Source organism: Leptodactylus fuscus, chromosome 11, assembly GCF_031893055.1.
Source record: "Leptodactylus fuscus isolate aLepFus1 chromosome 11, aLepFus1.hap2, whole genome shotgun sequence".
Classification (NCBI taxonomy): domain Eukaryota; kingdom Metazoa; phylum Chordata; class Amphibia; order Anura; family Leptodactylidae; genus Leptodactylus; species Leptodactylus fuscus.
This window is the reverse complement of record NC_134275.1, coordinates 40748671-40772100: the sequence shown is the minus strand read 5'-3', so window position 1 is coordinate 40772100 and position 23430 is coordinate 40748671. Positions and strand designations below refer to the sequence as shown.

The 23430-nt window shown below is 41.0% G+C and overlaps 1 protein-coding gene across 8 annotated transcripts in view; it reads right to left on the bottom strand.

Annotated features, from left to right (window-relative positions):
* Positions 1 to 1861: 1861 nt before the first annotated feature.
* NACC2 (NACC family member 2) overlaps positions 1862 to 23430 on the bottom strand; it is a 109028-nt gene continuing 87459 nt past the window's right edge. For all 8 annotated transcript variants that reach the window (XM_075259511.1, XM_075259513.1, XM_075259515.1 and 5 more), the window contains 4 exons: positions 21823 to 21996; positions 15575 to 15680; positions 13532 to 13629; positions 1862 to 12752 (listed from right to left, as the gene is read on the bottom strand). In XM_075259511.1, coding sequence (XP_075115612.1) covers positions 12247 to 12752; positions 13532 to 13629; positions 15575 to 15680; positions 21823 to 21996 — 884 coding nt within the window. In that variant the 3' untranslated portion in view covers positions 1862 to 12246. The remainder of the gene's footprint in view (positions 12753 to 13531; positions 13630 to 15574; positions 15681 to 21822; positions 21997 to 23430) is intronic.

The window sequence follows — 23430 nt, the reverse complement described above, 5'->3', positions numbered from 1 at the left end:
ATTCTGCTGGTGTAGTCACTGTGTACATACATTACACTACTTATCCTGTACTGATCCTGAGTTACATCCTGTATTATACTCCAGAGCTTCACTCACTATTCTGCTCGTGCAGTCACTGTGCACATACATTACATTACCTATCCTGTATTATACTCCAGAGCTGCACTCACTATTCTGCTCGTGCAGTCACTGTGTACATACATTACACTACTTATCCTGTACTGATCCTGAGTTACATCCTGTATTATACTCCAGAGCTGCACTCACTATTCTGCTCGTGCAGTCACCGTGTACATACATTACATTACTTATCCTGTATTATACTCCAGAGCTGCACTCACTATTCTGCTGGTGCAGTCACTGTGTACATACATTACATTACTTATCATGTACTGATCCTGAGTTACATCCTGTATTATACTCCAGAGCTGCACTCACTATCCTGCTGGTACAGTCACTGTGTACATACATTACTTATCTTGTACTGATCCTGAGTTACATCCTGTATTATACTCCAGAGCTGCACTCACTATTCTGCTGGTATAGTCACTATGTACATACATTACATTACTTATCCTGTACTGATCCTGAGTTACATCCTGTATTATACTCCAGAGCTGCACTCACTATTCTGCTGGTGCAGTCACTGTGTACATACATTACATTACTTATCATGTACTGATCCTGAGTTACATCCTGTATTATACTCCAGAGCTGCACTCACTATCCTGCTGGTACAGTCACTGTGTACATACATTACTTATCTTGTACTGATCCTGAGTTACATCCTGTATTATACTCCAGAGCTGCACTCACTATTCTGCTGGTATAGTCACTGTGTACATACATTACATTACTTATCCTGTACTGATCCTGAGTTACATCCTGTATTATACTCCAGAGCTGCACTCACTATTCTGTTGGTGCAGTTAGGGCTCATTCACATCTGTGCCCGGGAGTCCGTTCTGCAGGTTTCAGTTTCCTGCCCGAAACTGGGCAGGAGACTGAAATCTGTAGTCATTTTTCAAACCCATTCATTTGAATGGGTTTGAAAAGTGTCCGGCCATGAGCGCCGGTGAGGGTTTTATGCTCTCCGTGGCAAAACTGTTTTTTTTTTTTTTTTTAACCAGACACAGAGTCGGACATACAGGACTTTGTGTCCGGTTTACAAAAAAGAAAAAAAACGGTTTTGCCGCGGAGAGCATAAAACGCTCACCGGCGCTCACGGCCGGACCCAGTCTGACAGGTTTCCGTCTTCTGCATATAGAAGACGGAAACCTCAGAATGAAGATCGAACACCGGTGTGAACCCAGCGTCACAGAGTACATACATTACATTTCTTATCCTGTACCGATCCTGAATTACATCCTGTATTATACTCTACAGCTGCATTCACAGCTCTGTAAACTTCAGAGCTTAAATCTCCCTGCACTCCCTGCTGACTAAATGTCTGTACAAGCTAGACTGTGGAGATTTACATGGTGGTAAAAAACCTGTACATGCCCTATGCTTAATGTAGGACCTGAAGTGGCACAATATGACACACGGTTTAAAGGCAATGAGTGATGCTCCCGCCCCTGCACTAAGTGGACCACCATGTTCCTTTAAGAAAAAATGCAGACAAAGCTAACATACGATGGTATACCTGGTAGGCTGAGGCGGCGGAGCATGACAAGGTTTTCTTTTTGTCATCCTGCACCTCACATCTGTCACCAAACATCATTTTATTCCTGCAGTGTAGAAGGAACATATCGCCAAGCCATGAGGTAGTGGGCGCCTCCGACCACAACAATGCCAATCATTTTCTTCAGATCAAACCCTTCCCATCAATTCTTTAAAAAAAAACGAAACAGTCAAAAAATATAATTTCAATCGACTTTATTATTCTGTAAATGTGAATTTTACAAAGCATCTTACAATGAATGGTCATGTCTGATGAAGCCAGTTTTAGTTACTCTCTCGTCCATGATATGAAAACCCGCTATGACCATTTCTTTGTTTTTCTTTTTTGGAAATGTTGGAATTTTTTTTTTTCTCCTCATTTTGATATATTAGGAAAGCCATGGTTACAAAATAACAGTCGTAACTATACATAGTAACAGCACATACGTACCAGTGGATGGAACAAACAACATAAAAAAGCAAACCGAGACTGGATAATAATAACTCAGCAGTGGATCTGTGAAGTCCGTGTCTAACAGTCATGAAATACAGTACTAGGCCCAACCTAAACAAACCTTAAAAAACACAATGTACTCCGTCTTTTCTCCCTAAACATCATGTCCCAAGGATTAATGTTTTATTTGACTCCGATGCCATCCAAGTGTTCAAGTCAAAATATTTAGAGGACTTTGCACCATTTTATTCGCTAAAAATAGTACTACATCACCCACCGTGTGCAAAATGCTTTGAATGGAAGAGACCGATTAAAATTAGAACCAAGGGGTCTTCAAGCTACATTCCTCCAAGTTTATGGTGAAACTACAATGCCCAGCATGCCTGGAGGTCACAACAAGAACGTGTAGGTTGGTTTTTTTAGATCAATGGGTACAAATGATGTTCCAAATTCTAGGGCATTTTCAGATGGGAAAGAAAGATCAGGGACAATGTTGGATTGGGCCACCAGAATATCAAAGGGATCCTCGGGTGGGCTCAGGCTTTAACACAATACTGGTCCAATAGAAGACACCTAAAGGTTGTTGGACGGCGAGTCCAAGGAACCTTAGTCCAACACTGACTAGCTTCTTTAAGGGGTTGTCTAATAAGGATAACCACTTTTTTTTTTTTTTTTTTTTTTTAAGTGAAAGGCTACCACAATGTTACAAATTTTACTTGCATGTAATGGGGTTTTGTGGAAAGACCCCCTCTACATAGTTGGCAACAATCCTGAATTTTGTGGAAGGCTTCCCTTTACATAGTTGGTAATAGTCCTGAGTTTTGTATAAGGACCCCCTCTACCTAGTTGGCCACAATTGTACTGAATTTTCAGTAACAATCCCAGGAAATTCAGCTTGTAGCTGCCTGAAAAGGTGCAGGGATTGTGCAAACCTTGTTTCAAAATTGACATTTCTAGGCAGATTAGGGGCACTTCTAGGGACAGGACTTAAATATCACCGTTTTTCAAACAAAAAATTGGTATCTGTGAATCGGTGACAACCACATGCCTTTAAGGGGTCGTCATAAGACAACCCTTCTAATTTTGGTTGTTTTTGAGAAATTTGGGTGTCAATATGGCTGGCAGTCAATGTGATGCCACCATGTTTTGCCTAATACTGAAGCAGTGAATAAGTCAGGAGTCTGTGAGAGCTGTAATGGCCACGATATTGCTTGTTCTATGACAATCTGACAATAGAGTGCGGCTTAGACTTGGTTTTAAAGGATTTATTTTAAAAGGGAAGATTACTTAAAGGGGATGTCCAACCATTATACAGTATAACTAATATTATCTGGATTTTATATTTTCATAAAGATAATGAAAAATGTATCTTCCTGGCTTTCTTCTAAGCTATGTCAAGGTGACTTATTTGGTTAGACAGGGCACATTGGGACTCCAGTGGTTAAAAGAGAGTGGTATGGTCCAGACCAACTAGAGTCCACCTTTTAGTGCAGGTAATAAAGTAAAGCAGTGTTCTGATTGGCTGCTATGGACAATGGCTTAATGTGTAAAAGCTACAGTGTGGTACATGGAAACGGATGATAAAGTCATGGGGGCCATATTTTGGTCTGTAACCACTAATCTGTTCACCACCCGGCAGGACATAGTGAGAGTTGTAGTTTTACAGCCTAGATTACTCAGCCTGTCAATTCACCAGAATACAGAAGTGTCTAAAGCCAAATCAATGCCCTTGGTTCCTAGTAAAATGAGTCGGCACATAAAATGGCAGCAGGGACTGGCGGCCATTATAATTCTTTCACAGTCACATGATGCAGCATAAACTGTTTACTTATACAAGAGTGGCCATTGGGGCTAGAAAATAGAACCTTATATGTAAATTATTATTATTATTTTTTTTTTGTTAAAAGGGGTCGTTGAATGAAGCCAAATCCTGTCCTAATGTCCTATTAGGGAATACAGTTATAATAGGTAAGGGGGATTGGGGGGGTTCACTTGCTTGGGAACCAGAATGCTCTGTTCTGGTTGACTAGAACCATGTATATAATGGATGAATATGTATAATTTATCTGAATGGTTACAATGTAATACCAAATCTATCCTGTAGTGGCCTCTACATGGAGATGCTCATCTGTCCCATGGAGTGACCCCCATTTTAAAGTGGTATTCCAGTCTTATGAATGGTAGTGGTCTGACTCTGGGACACTCATGATCCTGAGAATGAAGGGGCTTGCTCCATCATTCTCAGAACTGGTGGGAGTTCCAGTAATGGGACCCCCACCGATCATAAAGTGATGACACATCCTAGTGATTTTCTAACACTCAATACCCCTTTAACAGGAATACCCCTTTAACAGGGCCCATGACCAGTATGATGGATCAGTTATGAAAGTGATCCCAATGAATTTTAGACAGATATTTGCCAAATTACAAATGATGAACCTGCAATTACAAAAAAATGGCAAAAATTCTATCTTTTTGGATTAAAAAAGGTGTTTAAAAGTTTAGGGGAGAAAACGCAAACCCCAATGTGCTCATGAATATGGCAGAGCGATTCTGGCAGACCGTTTTTAAAGGTTGCATAAAATTTTATAAAATTGATCAATACAGGCCATATTATATTTAGTGCTGTTAATCTGCTATGTGGAATATAGGTTGGAGTATTTTGGTTACGGCTATAAATCTCCGGACAGTGACCCCTATAGGTTAGAAAGAGTATTACTCTCTGATGAGAAACGGCATATTATCGGAAAGCATTCATGGGCACACAGTGTGACTTGTGAGGAGTAGCCATACCCATCTTGGCACACCGTATCTTGCCTTCTGTAAGGAACAATGAGAACCTTGTTCTGTCTGGAGAGTCTGCCTGCGTTCTCTGCCTGATCCACAGGGGTTAACATCTATCAATTTCATGGCATGAACTTAAATTTTTTTAGATGCAAAATAACTGCAGGACAATGAAACACGGTGAAGTGAGACTGGAGGTCACTGTGCCCTTTAATAATGCAGTGTAACCATAAAACAAAAAAATAAAGTACAGTGTCATTACATGTGTGTGGAATTCAGAGGAAGAAGACACAGCAAGAATTTCAGCTTCTGCTTCATCCATCAATGTCCGATATTAAAGGGGAACAAAACCTATTATATAGAGTTCCCCTTTAAATGGGGTTTCAACCTTCAGATTATTTTTGGCTTGCACAGACCCTCCTTCAAAACCTTTAAAGGGAATGAGCCACCCCACAGACCCATTTCAATTACGGTACCTGTGATACATGCTTATAGGGAGTGTCACCAGCATCCAGCATATCAACTCAGTGCTGCAGATAGATAGGTCAGGGTCTTCTAAAACAAATGGTGTTTCCACGTTGTCAAAACAAGGGCGTTGCCATTACTCCATAGTAATGAGTGGCAACATCCTCGTTGCTCCAAGCAGCACATTAGCTTATTCACAAAAACAGTGATATCTCGGAAACAGAGGCAGCAATTCGCACGGGGAAAACAGCATTTGATTCAGGTGTCCCTAACCTATCTATTTGCAGGGTTAGGTGACAAGCTGAGTTCTGGTGACACAATCCCTTTAAGTAACCCCTGTCAATATTCCTTGTCAATCAGAAGGCAAGGTGGTTGATAAAGGCGCTTTCCCACCCCTTTAGAAACATATAAATATAGTGAGCCTAAGGGGGAGGGAAATACAAGAGAACCGTCCCTCTGACAGGAAGGTTTATTGAGGGCCGTTAGCATATTTTAGTGCAGTTTGCTTTGCTGGTCCATAATGTAAAGGGGTCTGTTTAATGGCCAGTTCCCTTTCACTAAATGGATTGACTCTAGTCACCATTATAGACTTACTCTTCATCTATATCACCAATATAAACTATTATTTTAGACGTGAGATGCGACATGAGATACAATCAAGCAGTTATTCTGAAGTGTCATATCTCATGGCAATGAAAATCCACAGTTCTGGTACAGAAAAACCGAGGACAGCTTGTAGCTGTGTACTCGGGTCAAAGTTGCAGGAGGACGCCATGCACAAGTTAAAGTTATCTGAAGGCAACCAACCCCTATAGGATCCTAAATCTTCACAAGACCTAGGATTAAAAGGTGCTTTATAGCATGCAAATACTTTTAATATTGCTAACAAATAAACATAAAGTAAAAAACATGCATTGCAATGATAACAAACGTCATATCAGGCAGACCTTTCTGTGAATACTAGACAGCCCACATCTGGCTAAATCGAACAAACTGTTGTAAACAGGAGGGATTTAATAAAGATTATTCAATCCCGTTAGGAAGAATTTTTTTTGACCTTCCACCCACAGACATAGAGGAACTCGTTTTTTGTTTTGTTTTTTTTATTAATTTTTCACATATTTTAGCAAAAAGAATCCTCTAAGGCACTCAGGAAAGCCTGTACAATCACAATTCTCTGTACATTCGACACCCACTTTTTTAATTTTGTGAAGTCTCATCCACGCAGTTTTTCCAATTATCATTAACCCTTGACACACAGAAAACGTTAGTGCAAATTTCTCACGTACGTCAGGGGGACGTCCGCAAGTCCTATACCTTTCACATTTTTTTTTTTTTTGTACATTTTTTTTAACCCTACATATTCTGCTTTCCTAAAATCAAAAATATATACAGGAAGAAATGAGCTAAATAAAAATATATATATATACTCTTCTTCTCTCCCATTGTGCAAGGTGCCTGTCAATACCCCATAAAAGGTTCTCCTTTCCCTCTCTCTATAGAGTCTGTGCAAGAAGTGAACTTTATTCTATATTTGCCCCTGGGGGCCCAAACATTTCTTCATTGTTCTAATGAAATTGGGGGTAGAACGTACATAAAACTTATGTATTTTACATTCAAGGCCATTCCGTAGAATTCCCATTTATTCACAGATCATGATCACTTATAACACACACACGCGTTTCACTCCCAATATAATAAGTGCTTTCTTATTCTTTAGATACTACAGATTAATACCACTTTGGTTTAACCTTATTGATCTTGAGCTATACTAATACCTGCACTGCAGATACCACTGTCAAGGTACACTGTGCAAGAAGGTACCTTGTTTTTTTATTTTCCCATATACGTATATTAAGATCTGGTAATTTGTGCCTACAATAATCTCAGCACTATGCTGCTAGAAGTACCGTACCTAAGTACGCTTATTGGTTTTAGCTTAAGGATATCAACACTTTTTGCCTCCTGAGTCGACAAGAGGTTCTTTTGTTTAGTTCTTGTATACACAAAATGTTTTGGTCCTTTCTAATTTGTGCACATTTTATAACTGGGTTGGGTAAATCTTTATAGGGAAATATAAGATTAAGGAGCCAAGAAACAGACATCCATAGTTCATAGCAAGCTGTATAGGGTTTTGTTATCATGGGCCTATTATGGTTCCTTGTAGGGCCAGAAAAGATGGGGGTCAACCCCGTTTTGGCACTAGCTATCCATCTTGGACAAAGTGCCATAATAACTGCCATGTTAAAAAGACCTAAGGGTATTTATAAAATCCTTTTCACCAGCATTGTGTAGGGTTATGGGTCCAACAAACTTCATGAACACCATGCAAACAATAACAGTCATCCTGCCTTCACTTAAAGAGACCTTTCCACTCCTCCAGCTATCATCCTTCAATAGGTGTTTTTTTTACCATTCCCAAGCAATTATTTCTGTTACTTTCTGAACAGTCAGGCTCCTTGTGGGCGATCCTTGGCTGGAGCAGAAGGACAAGGACCACCCCCCAGGAAGGAGACATCATAAATGTGCTGATACTAATAGAAATGATTGCTTAGGAATGGTAAGGACTAGAGAAAAAATTCCAACTGCACCAGAATCAGTGGAGTAACATCTATTGAGGAATGGAAAGAGTTGGAGTTAGTGGATGTTGCAAAAGGTCTTCTGCAACTATGAAAAAATAAATGAACATTAGAAATGGACTGGCACAAGTGCTATAATAATACATTAAAATATCTCCAAACCCAGTCCCATATAGTCCTCATCATCACTCAATCTCCATCCCATCATCACTCAATAACCAGTAGGACCCAAGAGGCCACATGTAGTTTGTCATAAATTATGTCAAAAGTGGTCAAAGTACCATCTTCTAATTGTTAACAACTTTGGCTGACCATTGCCCTACCCAAAGTCCTAAAGGTCTATGAATAATTGATACATATTTGTGTTATGGTCCCTTTCAAAAATATTTGTTCTACATTATAATTTTAGGAAATCTTTAGGATCTGTTCGATTTACTTTCCAAAAACAAGCTCCTCCCACCTCATCAGCTACGTATACCGTGAAAAAATGCCTAATCTACTCAAGCAAAAACACCTCCTAACGTAAGGATCCCATGGTTCATTTATTGGGTTCTAGGGGCATAAAGCGCCTATAGCCCTGTATTTTTACATACATTATTCCCGCAATAAAGTGCTTCACATTAATTTCAATCTGACTGAAAACAAACCAACAGAAGAGTCTGACGGTGTGACCTGATACTACCTTATCTGAAGAGGCCCCATAGGATTCTGGGAAATGCATGCATCAAAAGTAGATTCCATTAATTTGTCAAGTCTTGGGAGGTATCCAAAGACAAAAACAGAGGGTGGGGTGGTTTCTAAAATATACATTAAGACTGATACCAAATCGATAGACTGCTTTTACATGATAAATTAATGCACTCTTAATCCATTTTGAGGATATCGGGATAGCCTGAAGCTGTGTTAGCAAGGTTCAAGCGTTATCCTGCTAGAACTTCTGTAGATGACGTCTTACCCTAGAGATAAACATCCCATTTTAGAGGATGACTTTTTATAGAAGAAAAAAAAGCAATAGCTAAGCAAGCCTGAAGCCCTCTAATGAGACCATATCTCTAGCGACTTGATATTGGTCAAGTAGATTCATATTTGTTTGAGAAATCCAGGCCCATCTACCTTCTAAAGTAGTCAACCTAGTGCTGATTGACAGACTGGCCAAGAAGAGCTCCACAACAGTCAAGCCAAGACTATGCACTAGAAGTCCAAGGACAAGCTTGGTTTTAAACTCTCCATCGAAGTAGTCACTGTTGAGAAGCCCCCTAAATCAAAGCCTACAACATTGCATCCACTGACTTGTGGAACTCCCAAGCCAAGACCTGGAATACTCAAACCAAAGATGAGCAACAGAAACTCAATCCCCGAAGACATTATTACTGCTGATAAATAAAGGCCAAGGATCTCAAAACTTATCAACAAAATATGAACTCTATAGCAGGCCACAATAGTTGTCAAGACTGGTGGGTAAATGGGTTGAATTTGCCAATGGTTGTCAAGTTGTTGGCCATATGCCAATCACATGGACCTAAAGTCTACAATAAGATCCACCAATGACCATTTGTTCTATAGAAATTTTTCATGGGCCTATAGTCTAGCTAACCAAATATTGGCACCGAGTCTATCACTTTTTGGAGTCGTGCCCAATTCGGAAGAATCATTCAATACTTTTCAGTAACATGAACATCCTTCGAGAACACTTGCTCCTGTCCAGAGGACTAACTGACAAATAAGGGACTAGTACTTGGGTCTACTGGGGGAAAAAAAAAATCTATAGATTTTTAGCAGACTGTAGGTTTTCATGGCCATCTTCCCACCTACTACTTTACACCTCGTTGTAACAGTGCACATATTTCAGATATTTTAGTTCTGTGGAAAAATCATCTACATTTACATAGTTTAAGTTCTTCAACAAATTCCTGGACAACATTCCCGAAATGACAAATCCAGACTGTCTGTGGCCTAACCTAGTTCTTGAGTAATATCACCAGCCCAATGAACGACACAAATGATATTTTATCTGGTTTCAGATGTCCGTCATCGGTTTATGGTTACTATGGTGACATGTGTGTCCAAAGTTAGGTGGTCAGCCATGCAGCTCAGCCATGTTCTTCGACTGTCTATGTACCTAAAATACTGAATTAAACAACGGGGTACATGAACATGGCCTACTAATACTAGTTGATATATTAAAAGTGCATTTTTATAGGAAAATTTACAAGTATAACCTTTGTTTCACACAGAGGTGTGTTTGGCATTGCTATATATTTCAGCAACAACTCTCAAACGTCTATGAAGTTCTGCTGAGATCATCTGTTCCTACTAACATGTATTGATATCTTAATATTCTCATTTTTTGCTGCCCTTTCTTACTAATATAATTACTTCGTCCAGTCATTGCCTACTGCAGGATCAGCCCACTCATCTCCTACTGCTGTCATCATTCCCATCATAGGATCATTGCTTGGATATTTTCACTTCATGACACTAGTCCCGTCCTCGCTAACAACAACAGGAATGACAGATCACTGCTTGCCACAAGATTAACTCACTTATCTCCTCCTGCTGTCATCAGGATAACAGGTCAGTGCCCTCCATAAGATCAGCTCACTCATGTCCCGCTGTTGTCAACATTCTCATCATCATTTGACCATTTTTTGGATAATCTATCCTTCTTCCTTTCACGATGCCTACCTTGAGAATTACAGGTCACTGTCCACCAAAAGTTCAATTCACTCCTCTATTGCTGCTGTCTCTATTACCATTATTTGACCAAGTTTGGATATTTTATTCTTCACTTCATGAAACTAGTCCTGTCCTCGCTCGGTCATGGTAATGACTGGTCACTGCCTCTCACAAGATCAGTTCACTCTTCATCAGCTGTTGTCCCTTTCAGTCACCACTATAGTCTGACAAATTACTGAAGATTCTTTCCTTCTTCACTTCTAATTACTAGTCATATCTTCATTAGAAAATATGGGATGACAAGTCACTGCCTTACACAAGAACAACTCGCTCATCTCCAGCTGTCATCATTCTCCACATCATTTTAACATTTCTTAGATAACTTATCCTTCTTTGCTTCATGACACTAACCTTGTTACATTTAACTCGGTCCACCCTTATAAGTATAGCAACTGCTCTCCCACAAGATCAGCTTTACTCTTGCTCCGCTGTATATATCATCTTTCACATAATCTGACTGTTTATTGGATATTCTATCCTTCACTTCTAAACACTGGTCCTGTCCTAACAATCATGGGGATGACTGGTCACTGCCTCCCTCAAAATCAACTTATCAATCTACTGCTGTTATCAATATGGTCAACATGTGATCATTTACTGTATATTTTATCCTCCCCCCCCCCTTCATGATACTAGTCCCATCCTCACTGGTTATTATGAGAATGACAGGTCACTGCCTCCTTCAAGATCAACTCACTCGTCTCCTGCTGTTGTCAATATTGCCATAATTTTAACATTTACTGTATAGTTCGTCTTTCCCTCCTTTCACAATACTAGTCCTGTAATTATGAGAGTGACAGGTCACTGCCTCCCGCGAGATGAACACACTCCTCACCTGCTGCCATCATTCTTTACATTCATCCAATTGGCTTCCGAAGTAAAATGCACCATAAAAACAAGCCAGACTGCATCGTCAGTTGTCAGAAGCAGTTACATTAGTCTTAATGCAAGAGAAAAAAAGTAAACTAAGGAATGAGAAAAACCCAATAGTCTCTGTTGTACAAAAACGCCTCAATATGGCACCTAAACTTGTTCTGTGGATTCCAATTTCCATTAGGTCCTCTACCTTGAATGACTGATGTAAGTGACGGTGACATCTGTTTTACCCATGAACAGATGAATGGCGCTGATTATATTATTTTTTTGAGTTTTTGTTTTCTTACGTGCTTTTTGGATGATAGATCGTCCAACCTGGCTGGAAGAGAAAAAAAATCTAATGGATGCATTCATTTCGTTAGAGTAAGTTCTGTTAAAAAGGAGCCCGTTTTGTTGTCTTCTTATCTAATGAGGCCACTTCCGACCCGGTAATTTACAGTATAACGAATGCGATTATTTTTTTCCTTCATATTTTTTCTTTTTGTTTTTTTTCTTTTTTTAGTTTTTGTTTTTTAATACAAGCAGAATAAAAATCACATTTTAGTCAGGCAAAAGTAGCAGTTCTGAGGGTAAGTGGCTGATCACATTTGTTTTGTATTAGTAATTCATGCAAGCAGTGCTAATATTACACATCCCTTATCGGTCACCGTCTGGATGCTCGGACGCTTTCGTTCTTCCGTTCTTTTTTTTTTATAAAGTCCCACTGTAAGCAGCGTCTTGTCTTCTCGCCGGAGTTTCTGGCCTGCTAGTAGAGCCGGTGGTTTGTTCAAATGGTGGTGGAGGTGTGCTCTGGCTATCGGATGCCAATGGATCGGTGCCACCTACCTCCTGGATGACGGAACCTGTTGCCCCCTCTGTCTCCGGGGTCTGTTCAAACGGAGGGTTGGAGTTGTTGGTGAGGTCAATGTTTGCCGTGTTAGTTCTCAAAGATACTATGGCGCTAGAATCGCTTCTCCGCTCTGCATAGATTCGTTGCTCAAACGCCTGGGCTGGACTTTGCTGGAAGTCAGACTCTAGTGTGACCCCAGTGGCTGTGGCACCCATGACAGAGCGATACATCTCCACACCCTCTGGCAACATAGATTTTATTTTGGGGAGCCAACGCTTGCGCACCCTGCGGGCGTTGGTGCACATGTCTGCGGCTATGACATTCATCTCACTCTCCTTAAAGTTTGGTGCAAAATTCTGACAATATACTGGAGAGACAATACAAAAAATTAGAGCAGTATTATAATACCGTAAAAAAAATTACAGTCATACAGAAACACTACATCAAAATGAATCAAGGCTGAAATTTTGTGAGTGGTGGTGACAGCCCGTGGTCCAATGGTAATGCTCCTCCCACCTAGGTTTGCCATTTTGCACTGTGTAGGGTGATTTTATAGTGACCCAGTGATCTTATCCCCCCTGCCCCCATAAGTCTATACCCTAGATGAATAGATAGGCGTACATATCTATGTCAATAAAGGAGGCGCCCAATGCTCAGGACAAATATAGATTTTCTTCAACATATTATATCCCACGTTATCATGTAGGCCTTTCGCCCGCAGCAATAAACCAAGTGAGTGTTACTTTTATAGACTTCTAAGAGGTCGGATCAGGACTCCTGTGTATAAAACTAGTAATCTTTAGTGACTAAGCAAAAAATACCCAATCTCTTATATACACAAACATCTAGAGATGACGGTAGTAAAAACATAAGTCAACCATCCCCTTAAACCAGCATGCATTTGATATACATGACCCAACCCTTTAAAGCGGAGTTGACCTGTGTTGGATTTGCAAGATGTATTCTGGACAATGATTTGTAAAATGAAGGCAACTGATCAAGTTTAATTTGGCCGCCATTACAAATCTGCATCATTCAGTCCATGCTGGGTCACATGCTGCTACAATATGGCCGCCACCACTGTGTGTAAGGGACGAGGGCGCTTAAACTTTTTCCTACCACAACGCAGAAATAATATGTTCTTACACTTTACGGCATTGAGAACCCTGCTGTCCAGAGGCTTTCTACTTGGGTCGCTGGTGGAGGAGCGGATTCCTGTTCCACAGCTATTAGCCAGGGTATTCCTAAAATGAAGAAATATCAGCAGGTCAAAAACAGGACTAGAGAGCAGGTGAGATGATCACGGCAAAGACCCCAAATGGTCACTACTATTTATCACATTTGACCATTACCATCAGTTCATCAATGAAGTAGTATAGAAAAAAGGGTGGAAACCATCAACAAGCAGGATAACAGAAGATCTTCGTATTGCTTCAACAATCGTTAACATACTTGCCCGATTTCTACAAAGCCATGACCCTCTAAATAGTCTGATTGGCTAACAACCCAATTAAGTAAGGCAAATAAGCAAATTAGATCTATTACAAGCAACTTGTTGATGGTTTCCATCTAGGTCTACTGTATGTAGTGGCAACAGCAGAAAAATGGCTGATTGGCCACAGCACTGTGCATTGTATAGCGGCCGTGCTTGGTACTGTGCCTCAGCTCTATTCAATAGAATGGGATTAAACTGCAAGCAGGCCATGTGAGGAATGAGGACGTGATAGGTCATCAGTATGTAGATCCTGGAAACCCCTTTAAGCAATGCTTCAATGCCTAATCTCATGCTTTTGGTAAATTGCAGGCTTCCGTTTTGCTTCACCCCCTACTAGTGAAATGGTATGGTCCATATCCTGCATCAATTACTAGCAGAGTCCGGCTCAGATCATTGCTAGCTGTAGCTGCAGAGGTTTTCTTATACAAATATCTAATCATATTGGACACAGCGTGATGCTGTCAGTGACTCCGAGGGTTCCAGCTACGCCAGACAATATTAAAGTGAGGATGTGAGCGCTGCAGCTGAGAGTCGGGTTGTGGGCAGACAGAATTAGACACTTATCCCTGACTGCAAGAAATGGAGAATAAAACCACATTTGACTTATTGTCGCCTTTATCTGAAAATGACTGCGCCATAAAGAACTCTGGAAAAATTCAGCTTGGATTTGGATATGTACGTTATAAGAGATTACAAAAACACGATCAATTTCTTCCAAGCAACAGCGCCCCACCTGCCCACTGGATGTGTCTGGTAAATTGCAGGCTTCCGTTTTGCTTCACCCCCTACCAGTGAAATGGCATGGTCCATATCCTGCATCAATTGCTAGTAGAGTCCAGCTCAGATCATTGCTAGCTTTAGCCGCAGAGGTTTTCTGCAGCTACACATCTGCAGCGCAGACTTTTGAAAGGAGTCAGGTTGTGATGCAATAACACTCTCAACCCATGGATAGGTGAAAGCAGCCATGTTTTTCTCATCTTCTAGAATCCCTTTAAAGAAGACCTTTCACAACCTCAACCAACTCCAACTTTTTGCATCCTTCAATAGGCACTGTCCCAATGATTCTAATGTAGTTGGAATTTTTTCTATTGCTCCCATTGTTCCTGAGCCGTGGGCGCTGTTAGATTCACCACCAAATATGTCAGGTGGGAAGACCTTGGCTGGAGCAAATAATCTGGAACAGCCTACCTGACAGTACAGAACCTAAACAAACATGCTGGGTGATAAAACTAACAGCACCAATTGCTCACGAACGATGGGGGTGAAAAAAAATTCCAACTCAATTGGAAATAGAGGAGCTTTGAAAGAACCAAAGAGTTAGAGTTGGTGGAGGGCGGTGGTGAGAGGTCCTCCTCAAGGCTCCAGCGTTCGTTGGTGGTATTGTTTTTTGAACTGGTGGGTTCTTCTCATCTTAGACATTTATAAATCAAATCTGCCTGACTAATGAGGTTCCCTCTCCTCTCGGACCCTGACCAACTAGGACGAGGTAGATGTTTACATGAGAGGTCTGGAGAGATGGCCTCTCAATTAAGTCTTCTATGGAGGCTTCAAACTTGTCGCAAAGCTACCACAACAAAATTTGAGGTGGGGGAATAAATGAGACATGCCTACTCAATGGGGCAATGTGTTTTTTTTCACATGGCTGCACGATATCTTACAGATGGAAAAAAGGAATCCAGTTCTCCAGAACCTACCGGTCAAAGAAAGTGGCGAGGAGTCGTCTTAATAGGACCTTATGTTTCACGCCTGCACAAAGATGGCAATTCATGAGTTGTCCTCGGGTGATATAAACTCCGGAACCTAAGGAAACATGAGTTATTAAAGATTATTTCCCCTGAATACAAACAGAAAAACCATGAGCTGTCCTCTTCATATTCTCATAAACTATTTTTGGACTTGATGGCCTTCCAAAAAGTGCCAATGATACCCAACACTGCACCTATAACAAATTTCTGCCAGCAATCCACCAGGCCTCTTCAGCCCAGCTCCCGGCCTATGTAGGTATATAGCATATGGGATGGAAAGGCAATCCAGGTTTAAAGAACAAACAAATAAAATACATGGCTAATTCCTACCCCACCCACCCCCAAAAAAGAAAACCGCACACTATCAGTCTACAAGTTATGACTGATATTGCAGCTTAGCTTCACTGTAGTTGATGGGGGAGTTGTAATACCGGAAACAACCTCTGGACAAGGGTGGTGTGATATTTCATATTTCCAATTCTGGACAAGTCCTTTAAAGGAAAAAAACCAGGAGCTCAGGATGAACAGATCTTGACAGCTGAATGGAATTGTAGGATGTTACACAATCCAAAGGTAATTATAATAAATGATGTGATTAAAAGAAGTAATGTTATTAAAGGAGGCTCCTCGAAGAGTTGAAGAGGACCTTTTCCCACCTCCACCCACTCCAACTCATTCCATCCGTTAATAGGCAGCGCTCTGCTGATTCTGACACAGTTGAATTTTTTTCTTTAGCCCTCACCATTCCTGAGGAATCAGTGCCATTAGTTTTAGGATCTAATATGTTAATTAGGGTCTATACTGTTATGTGGGCGGGTCTCAAACTATGCGCTAGAGCCCATGACCACACACCTGACAGGAAAGAGCCTAATTGTGCTGAAACTATTAGCACCGATTGCTCAGGAATGGTGGGGACTAGAAAAAAAAATTCCAATTGTGCCAGAATCAGTACAGCAGTGATTATTGAAGCATGCCAAGAGTTGAGGAGAAGCAATCGTTATAGTAATAGTACAACGTCACTCAGTCTTAGGTGTAAGGTGCCAGGAAAAGACTTCTCACGGCCATAGTCTACAGTAGGAAGAATTTCCGGCACTCAAAATTGAAGCTTCCAGAAGTGTGTATTTATTTACATTCGACAATAGTGAACAAACGTTTCGGTCTGTTATAGATCTTCTTCAGGTGATTGGGCAATAAATGGAGGGGTGAAATGAAAGCCAAAGTAGCAGGTATGGAGTCCAGGTCAGATGGAGTACTAACCTGGACTCCATACCTGCTACTTTGGCTTCCATTTCACCCTTCCATTTATTGACCGACACACTGAAGAAGGTCTATAACAGACAGAAATGTTTGTTCACTATTGTCAGATGTAAATAAATATACATTTCTGGAAGCTTCAATTTTGAGTGCCGGAAATTCTTTCTACTGCAGAGTTGAGGAGAAGATGATGGACAGCTTTTTAACCCATTTAAAAAATATCCTCTATTTCTTTTTTGTAATTTATTTCTTAAATTTAGAGCACCACACCTGGTTATGTACGGTATTGCAAAACCTACTAAAGGGGGCTAAGCTGCAAGACAAGACATAATTTATGGATCGGGATGGTGCCACTTCTGAAAAGAATGGATATTTTTTGTTTTATTCCAGGCAATATCTCTGATCTCGTCTACACCACCATTGACATCACCATTTCTGCCTTTCCCCAACGCTCAGTTCTAGAGCCGAACTGGTTAACCCCATCGTCATGTGAAACTAAGGGTGAAAATGATAATTTCTCACTCCATTAAGGAGAAGCCGGTGGGGGGTGGGGAAGGATGCTTCGAGACGATGAAGAGGCCGACGTTGAACCTTTTTACAAATCACAGTCACCGATAAATCGATGGAATCAGAAAGCCAGCAATGGTCTCCGGTTAGCGCGCTCTGCCTCCCCCTCCCCAGTCCTCGTCTTCTTTACCTTGAATGAACTCCCACACACAGACCGGCAGCTCAGAGATCTGCGGGTATTGATTCTAATTATATACTGCTGACTGCAGAGGAGCGGAACTCCATCCCCTCCAGTCAAGTCAATATGCACACTGTGAGATAGGGAGGGTGTCTGCATTATAACACAGGCAGCTTCACCCTACTCTATAGGCGGGCACAACAGCTGTCTGAATGGCATTCCTGAGCACGGGGAAGGTGGCACTGGGAAAAGGAGACATTTTTATCACCCTTTTATATGTGGAACGTAAGGGTTTTGCAGAGGCAGGAGTCACATAATGCACAGTAGATCTGACGGGTAAGCAAAATGGACTGAATGGACAAAGCCAAAGTCTGTGCCAGCACGTGCGTCAGACCCTATGCAGTAGTTCTGATGCTATGCCATGGCACGAGAATTTATATACTGCAATAAATGTGTCCCATGATGATGCTAGAGAGTAAAGAGAAATTATATATCGGTTCAATTCTTCATCATCTCTGGAGACAACTATAAAGGACACATAGAGATGTAGCAGAGCTGGATGTATCACACATGTAGGGGTACTGGGGCTACATCACTTATACAGTGTAAAAGCAAGTCTTTGCAAAACCAAAGAGGCTAGATGATGGAGTGAAGGTGGAAAAAGAAGGGTCTATGCAGTTTCGGGAAGCTAGGTGACTCTGTGACTAAATTTGGGGCAGTAAATGATGGCTGTCAGCTAGCTACTTCCTGTATCCGCCTATAAGGGGAAGGTCGGATCAGAAACGTAGATTGCTAATATGGGAAGAACAAGGTGATGGGCAAATTTGGACAAACCTGCCTATCTTGTTTATGAGGCCTCCTGACTCTGTTTCTGGTAGCGGTCTACCACCCTCTCTATTGAGAACACATGCATACTCAGCTAAGCCATGTGTATGGGGGGAAAGGCATCTTCCCTAAATGCACAGATAACACACTGGGTTGCCAAAAGACTTATTCAGCAAGGCTGCGTAGTATTGCAGCCCGATTCTGGTCACTCTGCAGTACCGGTCCAAAGCCCATAGAGAGAGGTGGTGCTGTTTTTTTTAAAAAACAAAGCCATGTTATCCTAATCTTACACATCCCAGAGATTTTGGTGTAGCACGATAAGAACAACCTTATCAGAGGCTCAAGTCTAGTGCCCATATACCCACTGCCCAAATTTTTGGACATATTGGTCATGGAAATTTTTTATAGATACAGTAAAAGAATAATGCTTCACTGATACCGGAGGTGAGAAATAGTAGTGCTAGTATTAGTAGTAGGGGTAGTATCTGTATTATTAGTGGTAGTATTAGTAGTAGGGGTAGTATCGGTATTATTAGTGGTAGTATTAGTAGTAGGAGTAGTATCAGTATTATTAGTGGTAGTATTAGTAGTAGGGGTAGTATCGGTATTATTAGTGGTAGTATTAGTAGTAGGAGTAGTATCAGTATTATTAGTGGTAGTATTAGTAGTACTAATGCTGGTATTATTAGTAGGGTAGTAGCAGTAGTAGTCATTCAAGGAGTGGTGACAGAACTGGTGGTGGTAGTATAAATAGTGGGGTTAGGCGTATGATCCATACAAGGGGTAGTGCTAGTATCCATATTGGTGGTAGTCGAGTTAGTGATAGTGTGAGAGGTAGTATTAATATTCATAGCAGCGAACAAGGTGGTAACAGTAATAGTAGTAGTGGTAATAATAGTATAAGAGATTGGGTTAGTATTCATATTGGTGGTTGCAGTAGTAGTAGAGGTAGTAATAGTAGTGGTATTATTAGTACAAAGACTATTAGTAGCTGTAGTGGTGGTAGCAGTAATAATAACGGTGTTATTATTAGTACAAGGGATTGTGTTAGTATTTATAGTTGTGGTAGGAGTAATAGAAGTAACAGTAGAGTAGTGGAGGTAATAAAAGTAGTAGGAGTAGTGGTATTATTAGTGTTTGTATTAGTAGCAGCCTTAGTGGTGGTAGTAGTAACAATAGTAGTAGTATTATTAGTATTTATAGTGGTGGTAGCAGTAATAGTAGTTGAAGTTGTGGTGATGGTAGTATTATTATTATCATCGGTACAAAGAGTAGTGTTAGTAGTAGCAATAGTACTAGTACTGGTGGTAGTAGCAGTGGTAGCATCAGTAGTGGTAGAGGTAGTAGTACCAGTGGCATTATTAGTACAAGGCTAGTGGTAGTAGCAGTAATGGTAGAGGTAGTAGTACCAGTGGTACCAGTACTACTAATGGTAGTAGCAGTAGAGGTAGTAGTAGCAGTGGTATTGTTAGTACAAGGATAGTGGTAATAGCAGTAGTGGTAGAGGTAGTAGTACCAGTGGCATTATTAGTACAAGGCTAGTGGTAGTAGCAATAGTGGTGGAGGTAGTAGTAGCAGTGGCATTATTAGTACAAGGCTAGTGGTAGTAGCAGTAATGGTAGAGGTAGTAGTACCAGTGGCATTATTAGTACAAGGCTTGTGGTAGTAGCAGTAGTGGTGGAGGTAGTAGTAGCAGTGGTATTATTAGGACAAGGTTAGTGGTAGAAGCAGTAGCAGTGGTATTATTAGGACAAGGCTAGTGGTAGTAGCAGTAGTGGTGATAACAGTAGTAATAAAAATAGAAGTGGTAGTAGTAGTGATAGTTCTAATGGACTCTCATAATTAAGCCTACTGTTTAATTGCACTTATCAGGCACCTCAGAGGTTAATGCTACAGGTTTGGAAAGCAAAAAATATGTTGGCTTCTGGGAGGAAGTAGGAGGGGGGATAAAGAGCCCCTAACACCTGCCAATGGTGATATTAATGCAGGGGAGAGGAAATAAAACAGGCGCTACATGTATTATGAGCTGGAGATATTAATCTGCCTTCCGCAGATTGAAAAATGCAAATTGTCCTCATCCACAGGTGTGCCGAGACACGATTTACAGTTGTGCCTCACTGTGAAAATAACCCATGTCACATTTAATAGCAGCACATAAAATGTAAACTGCAACAAAATGAATATTCTAGCAGCATTACGAGTGTTGGTATTCTGTATGCTAACAACCATTTACAGTGCCCGGGCTATTGTGCGCTGCAAGTAAATTGATTTTGTTGGAAGTGTACACAGCACTTTGGATGTCAGGCTTGTTTAGTGGATGTGACAGTTTAGGAGAGGCCACTTAGAAAGGATAAACCTGAAGTCTGGATACGGAGCGTCCCCCGGATAATGTCTATGTTTGGAGGTGTTTGCCAAGACCACCCATGGTCACTGTTAACAATGCGTCCTATCTAATTGCTTGCTGCTGGCGAGCCGGATCGCCTGCAGATACCAGGTACAAGCTGTACCCAGAATGGATAGCATCTGCAACAAACACAATAGACTCCAGATCTTATGTATATTCATGTGAGAATGCTGGCTCTAGGAGGAGGTAGCCTAAAGTGTCTGCTATAGATTTCAATGCTCCTCATCCAACCTCACCTGCACCCTACACCCATTGCAGCCAAATGGATGGGGTAGTAAATGCTAGATGACACCTCTTTTGGCAGTGAGTATATGCTATCCTGAAGAGGAGTCCAGCTTGGTCTGGAAACATGTAGTTTGTTGGTTCCCCTCTTGGTCTGAAACCATGGTGCACCAAATACGAGCATTTTAAGTAATAATTTTTTATGGTTACATAGTTACATAGTAGATGAGGTTGGATAAAGACACTGGTTCATCAAGTCCAATGGTTATTTTGTACTATGTCGCCAATCCATATTGAATGACTGCCAGTGGCCAAAAGGTACATCTAGCCAAAAAAATGAAGATCCTTCCTTCAGACGTGGTCCTACAAACTCAATAAGTAAGGTAAGGTTATGGCCACCATATCTTAAACAGCATCCAAATGATTTTCCATTGAGAAAGAAAATTTCTTCCAGATTTTGGTTAAAACTGGTTTCCAACTCAAGATGCCACTAGTGATGTCACCAAACCAAGAATGTTACTGGTTACGCATCATAAGCCTGATAGCTTCAGGTGGGATCTTGTGTAGGACATTGCTCATGATCTGTAGTCCATACAAAGACCACATCCAATTGCCCAACACTCCACCCCCACTTCACCCCATTAACCCCTTTCCTCTCAGTTTTCAGCTTTTGTCTGGATACCAAGGCAAACATTTATTTCAGCCCAATCTTCTAAAATAAATCGAATCTAGGAAAAAAAAAAAATCAATACACAGAAGAGCAACATTGAGTCAACACAGTTCACTACAGAAGAAGGGGATTGTTACCTGCAACCAGTTCCAACTTTTCCCCAGGGTCTCCTTCCGAGTAGAGCTTAGGGTGGCAGCGGTATCCAATCTGACTTATCAGGCTGGCGGGAAGTGCCACCAAGTCTCGGCGGATTAGGACGCAGGAGCGATTCTCCATGGAGTTCTGGCTTTGATCCGCTTTCTCCTGTCCCACTAATTGGAAAACAAGAATCGCTGATAAGAAACATATCATGGTCCTATACTGCGCCATACACAAGTACTCTGGTATTGGTAATATTCATTAGAATTTTATTTATTTAGCACCAAGATATTCTAGCCAGGGATGGACTAACCATTGGGACATTAGGACAGAGCTCAACAGTCCACAGGCGTGGGAGACTACACTTATAGTATCTCTTTAAGGATATCCCGACAATTGGCATAAATGTCTGATAGGTCACGATTCCACTAATGCCAATATTTGGGCCCTGCGTCCTAGGTTGTGCTTTTAAGCCTGGCACTGTGTGAAGCACCAACCCAAGTGCACAAAGGCTTTAGTGGACTATCCCATAACCACCGTCCATCTGCCAAAGCTGTAATGTAAAAGTAATACTGACCCAAACAGTACCGCACAATAGCAGACACGGAGTCATTTTCTCAAAGATCAATTTGTCCGTCAACCGGTCACTAATCCTGACAAAACAACACATTAATATCGTAAAATACTCTGTGCTGCTGGAGCCCTGATCCTTTCACTATTTTCCTATGGTCTCTAGATATACAGCCCTGTCCACACTAATCATCACAACTTTGGTCACTGTCTCCCCCAAGATCAACACACTTATCGCTTGCTGCTAGGAACAACCCCAGAATCTGAATTTAGGGCCAAAAATTACAATGATCATCCATGTTATGGCAATCCCATATTGAGTAGAGTGTAGCGAGTAGACAGACAGATATAGAGACAGATAGGAGATAAAGAGAGAGAGAGAAATGCAATAAATAGAGAGACATATGAGATAGACATCAGATAAATATAAATATGAGATACATAGAGACATATGAGACAGAAAGATATAGCAGATAAATAGAGACACACATGAGAAAGAGAGACAGATGAGATAAAGAAATATCAGATAGAGACAGATATGAGATAAAGAGAGAGAGAAAGCTAGAAGATAGACAAATATATACATAATGAGACAGATGAGATAAAAAAGAGACAGATAGGAGATAAACATATGATGTAAATACTGAAACATATGAGAGATAATTAGAGAGCTATGCCGAAAGATAGACAGACAGTCGGACAAATCGAAGATCTGGCCGTCATCTGGGTCTCATCTCATACTGTCCTGTTATAGCTGGATGACATCACAGAGAACATAGATCTGTGGGTATCCTTATAGGACGAGGAGCCTCAGGTACCCATTATGGTATATGGTGAGGTGCCCAAGTAATGTTCCCCTTTCCCCTCTTCCATCTTCCCTCAATTCATAATCTCATTAACTCATTAGATCTTGGATCCCTTCGCCAACCTAAATCAAGGGATGGTATTCTGGGAAAAAGTGCCAGATCTTCCCTCTACGGGCCCCATAGCAACCACATGGCCCATCTCCATGGCAAATACACTACTCGTTCAGGCCA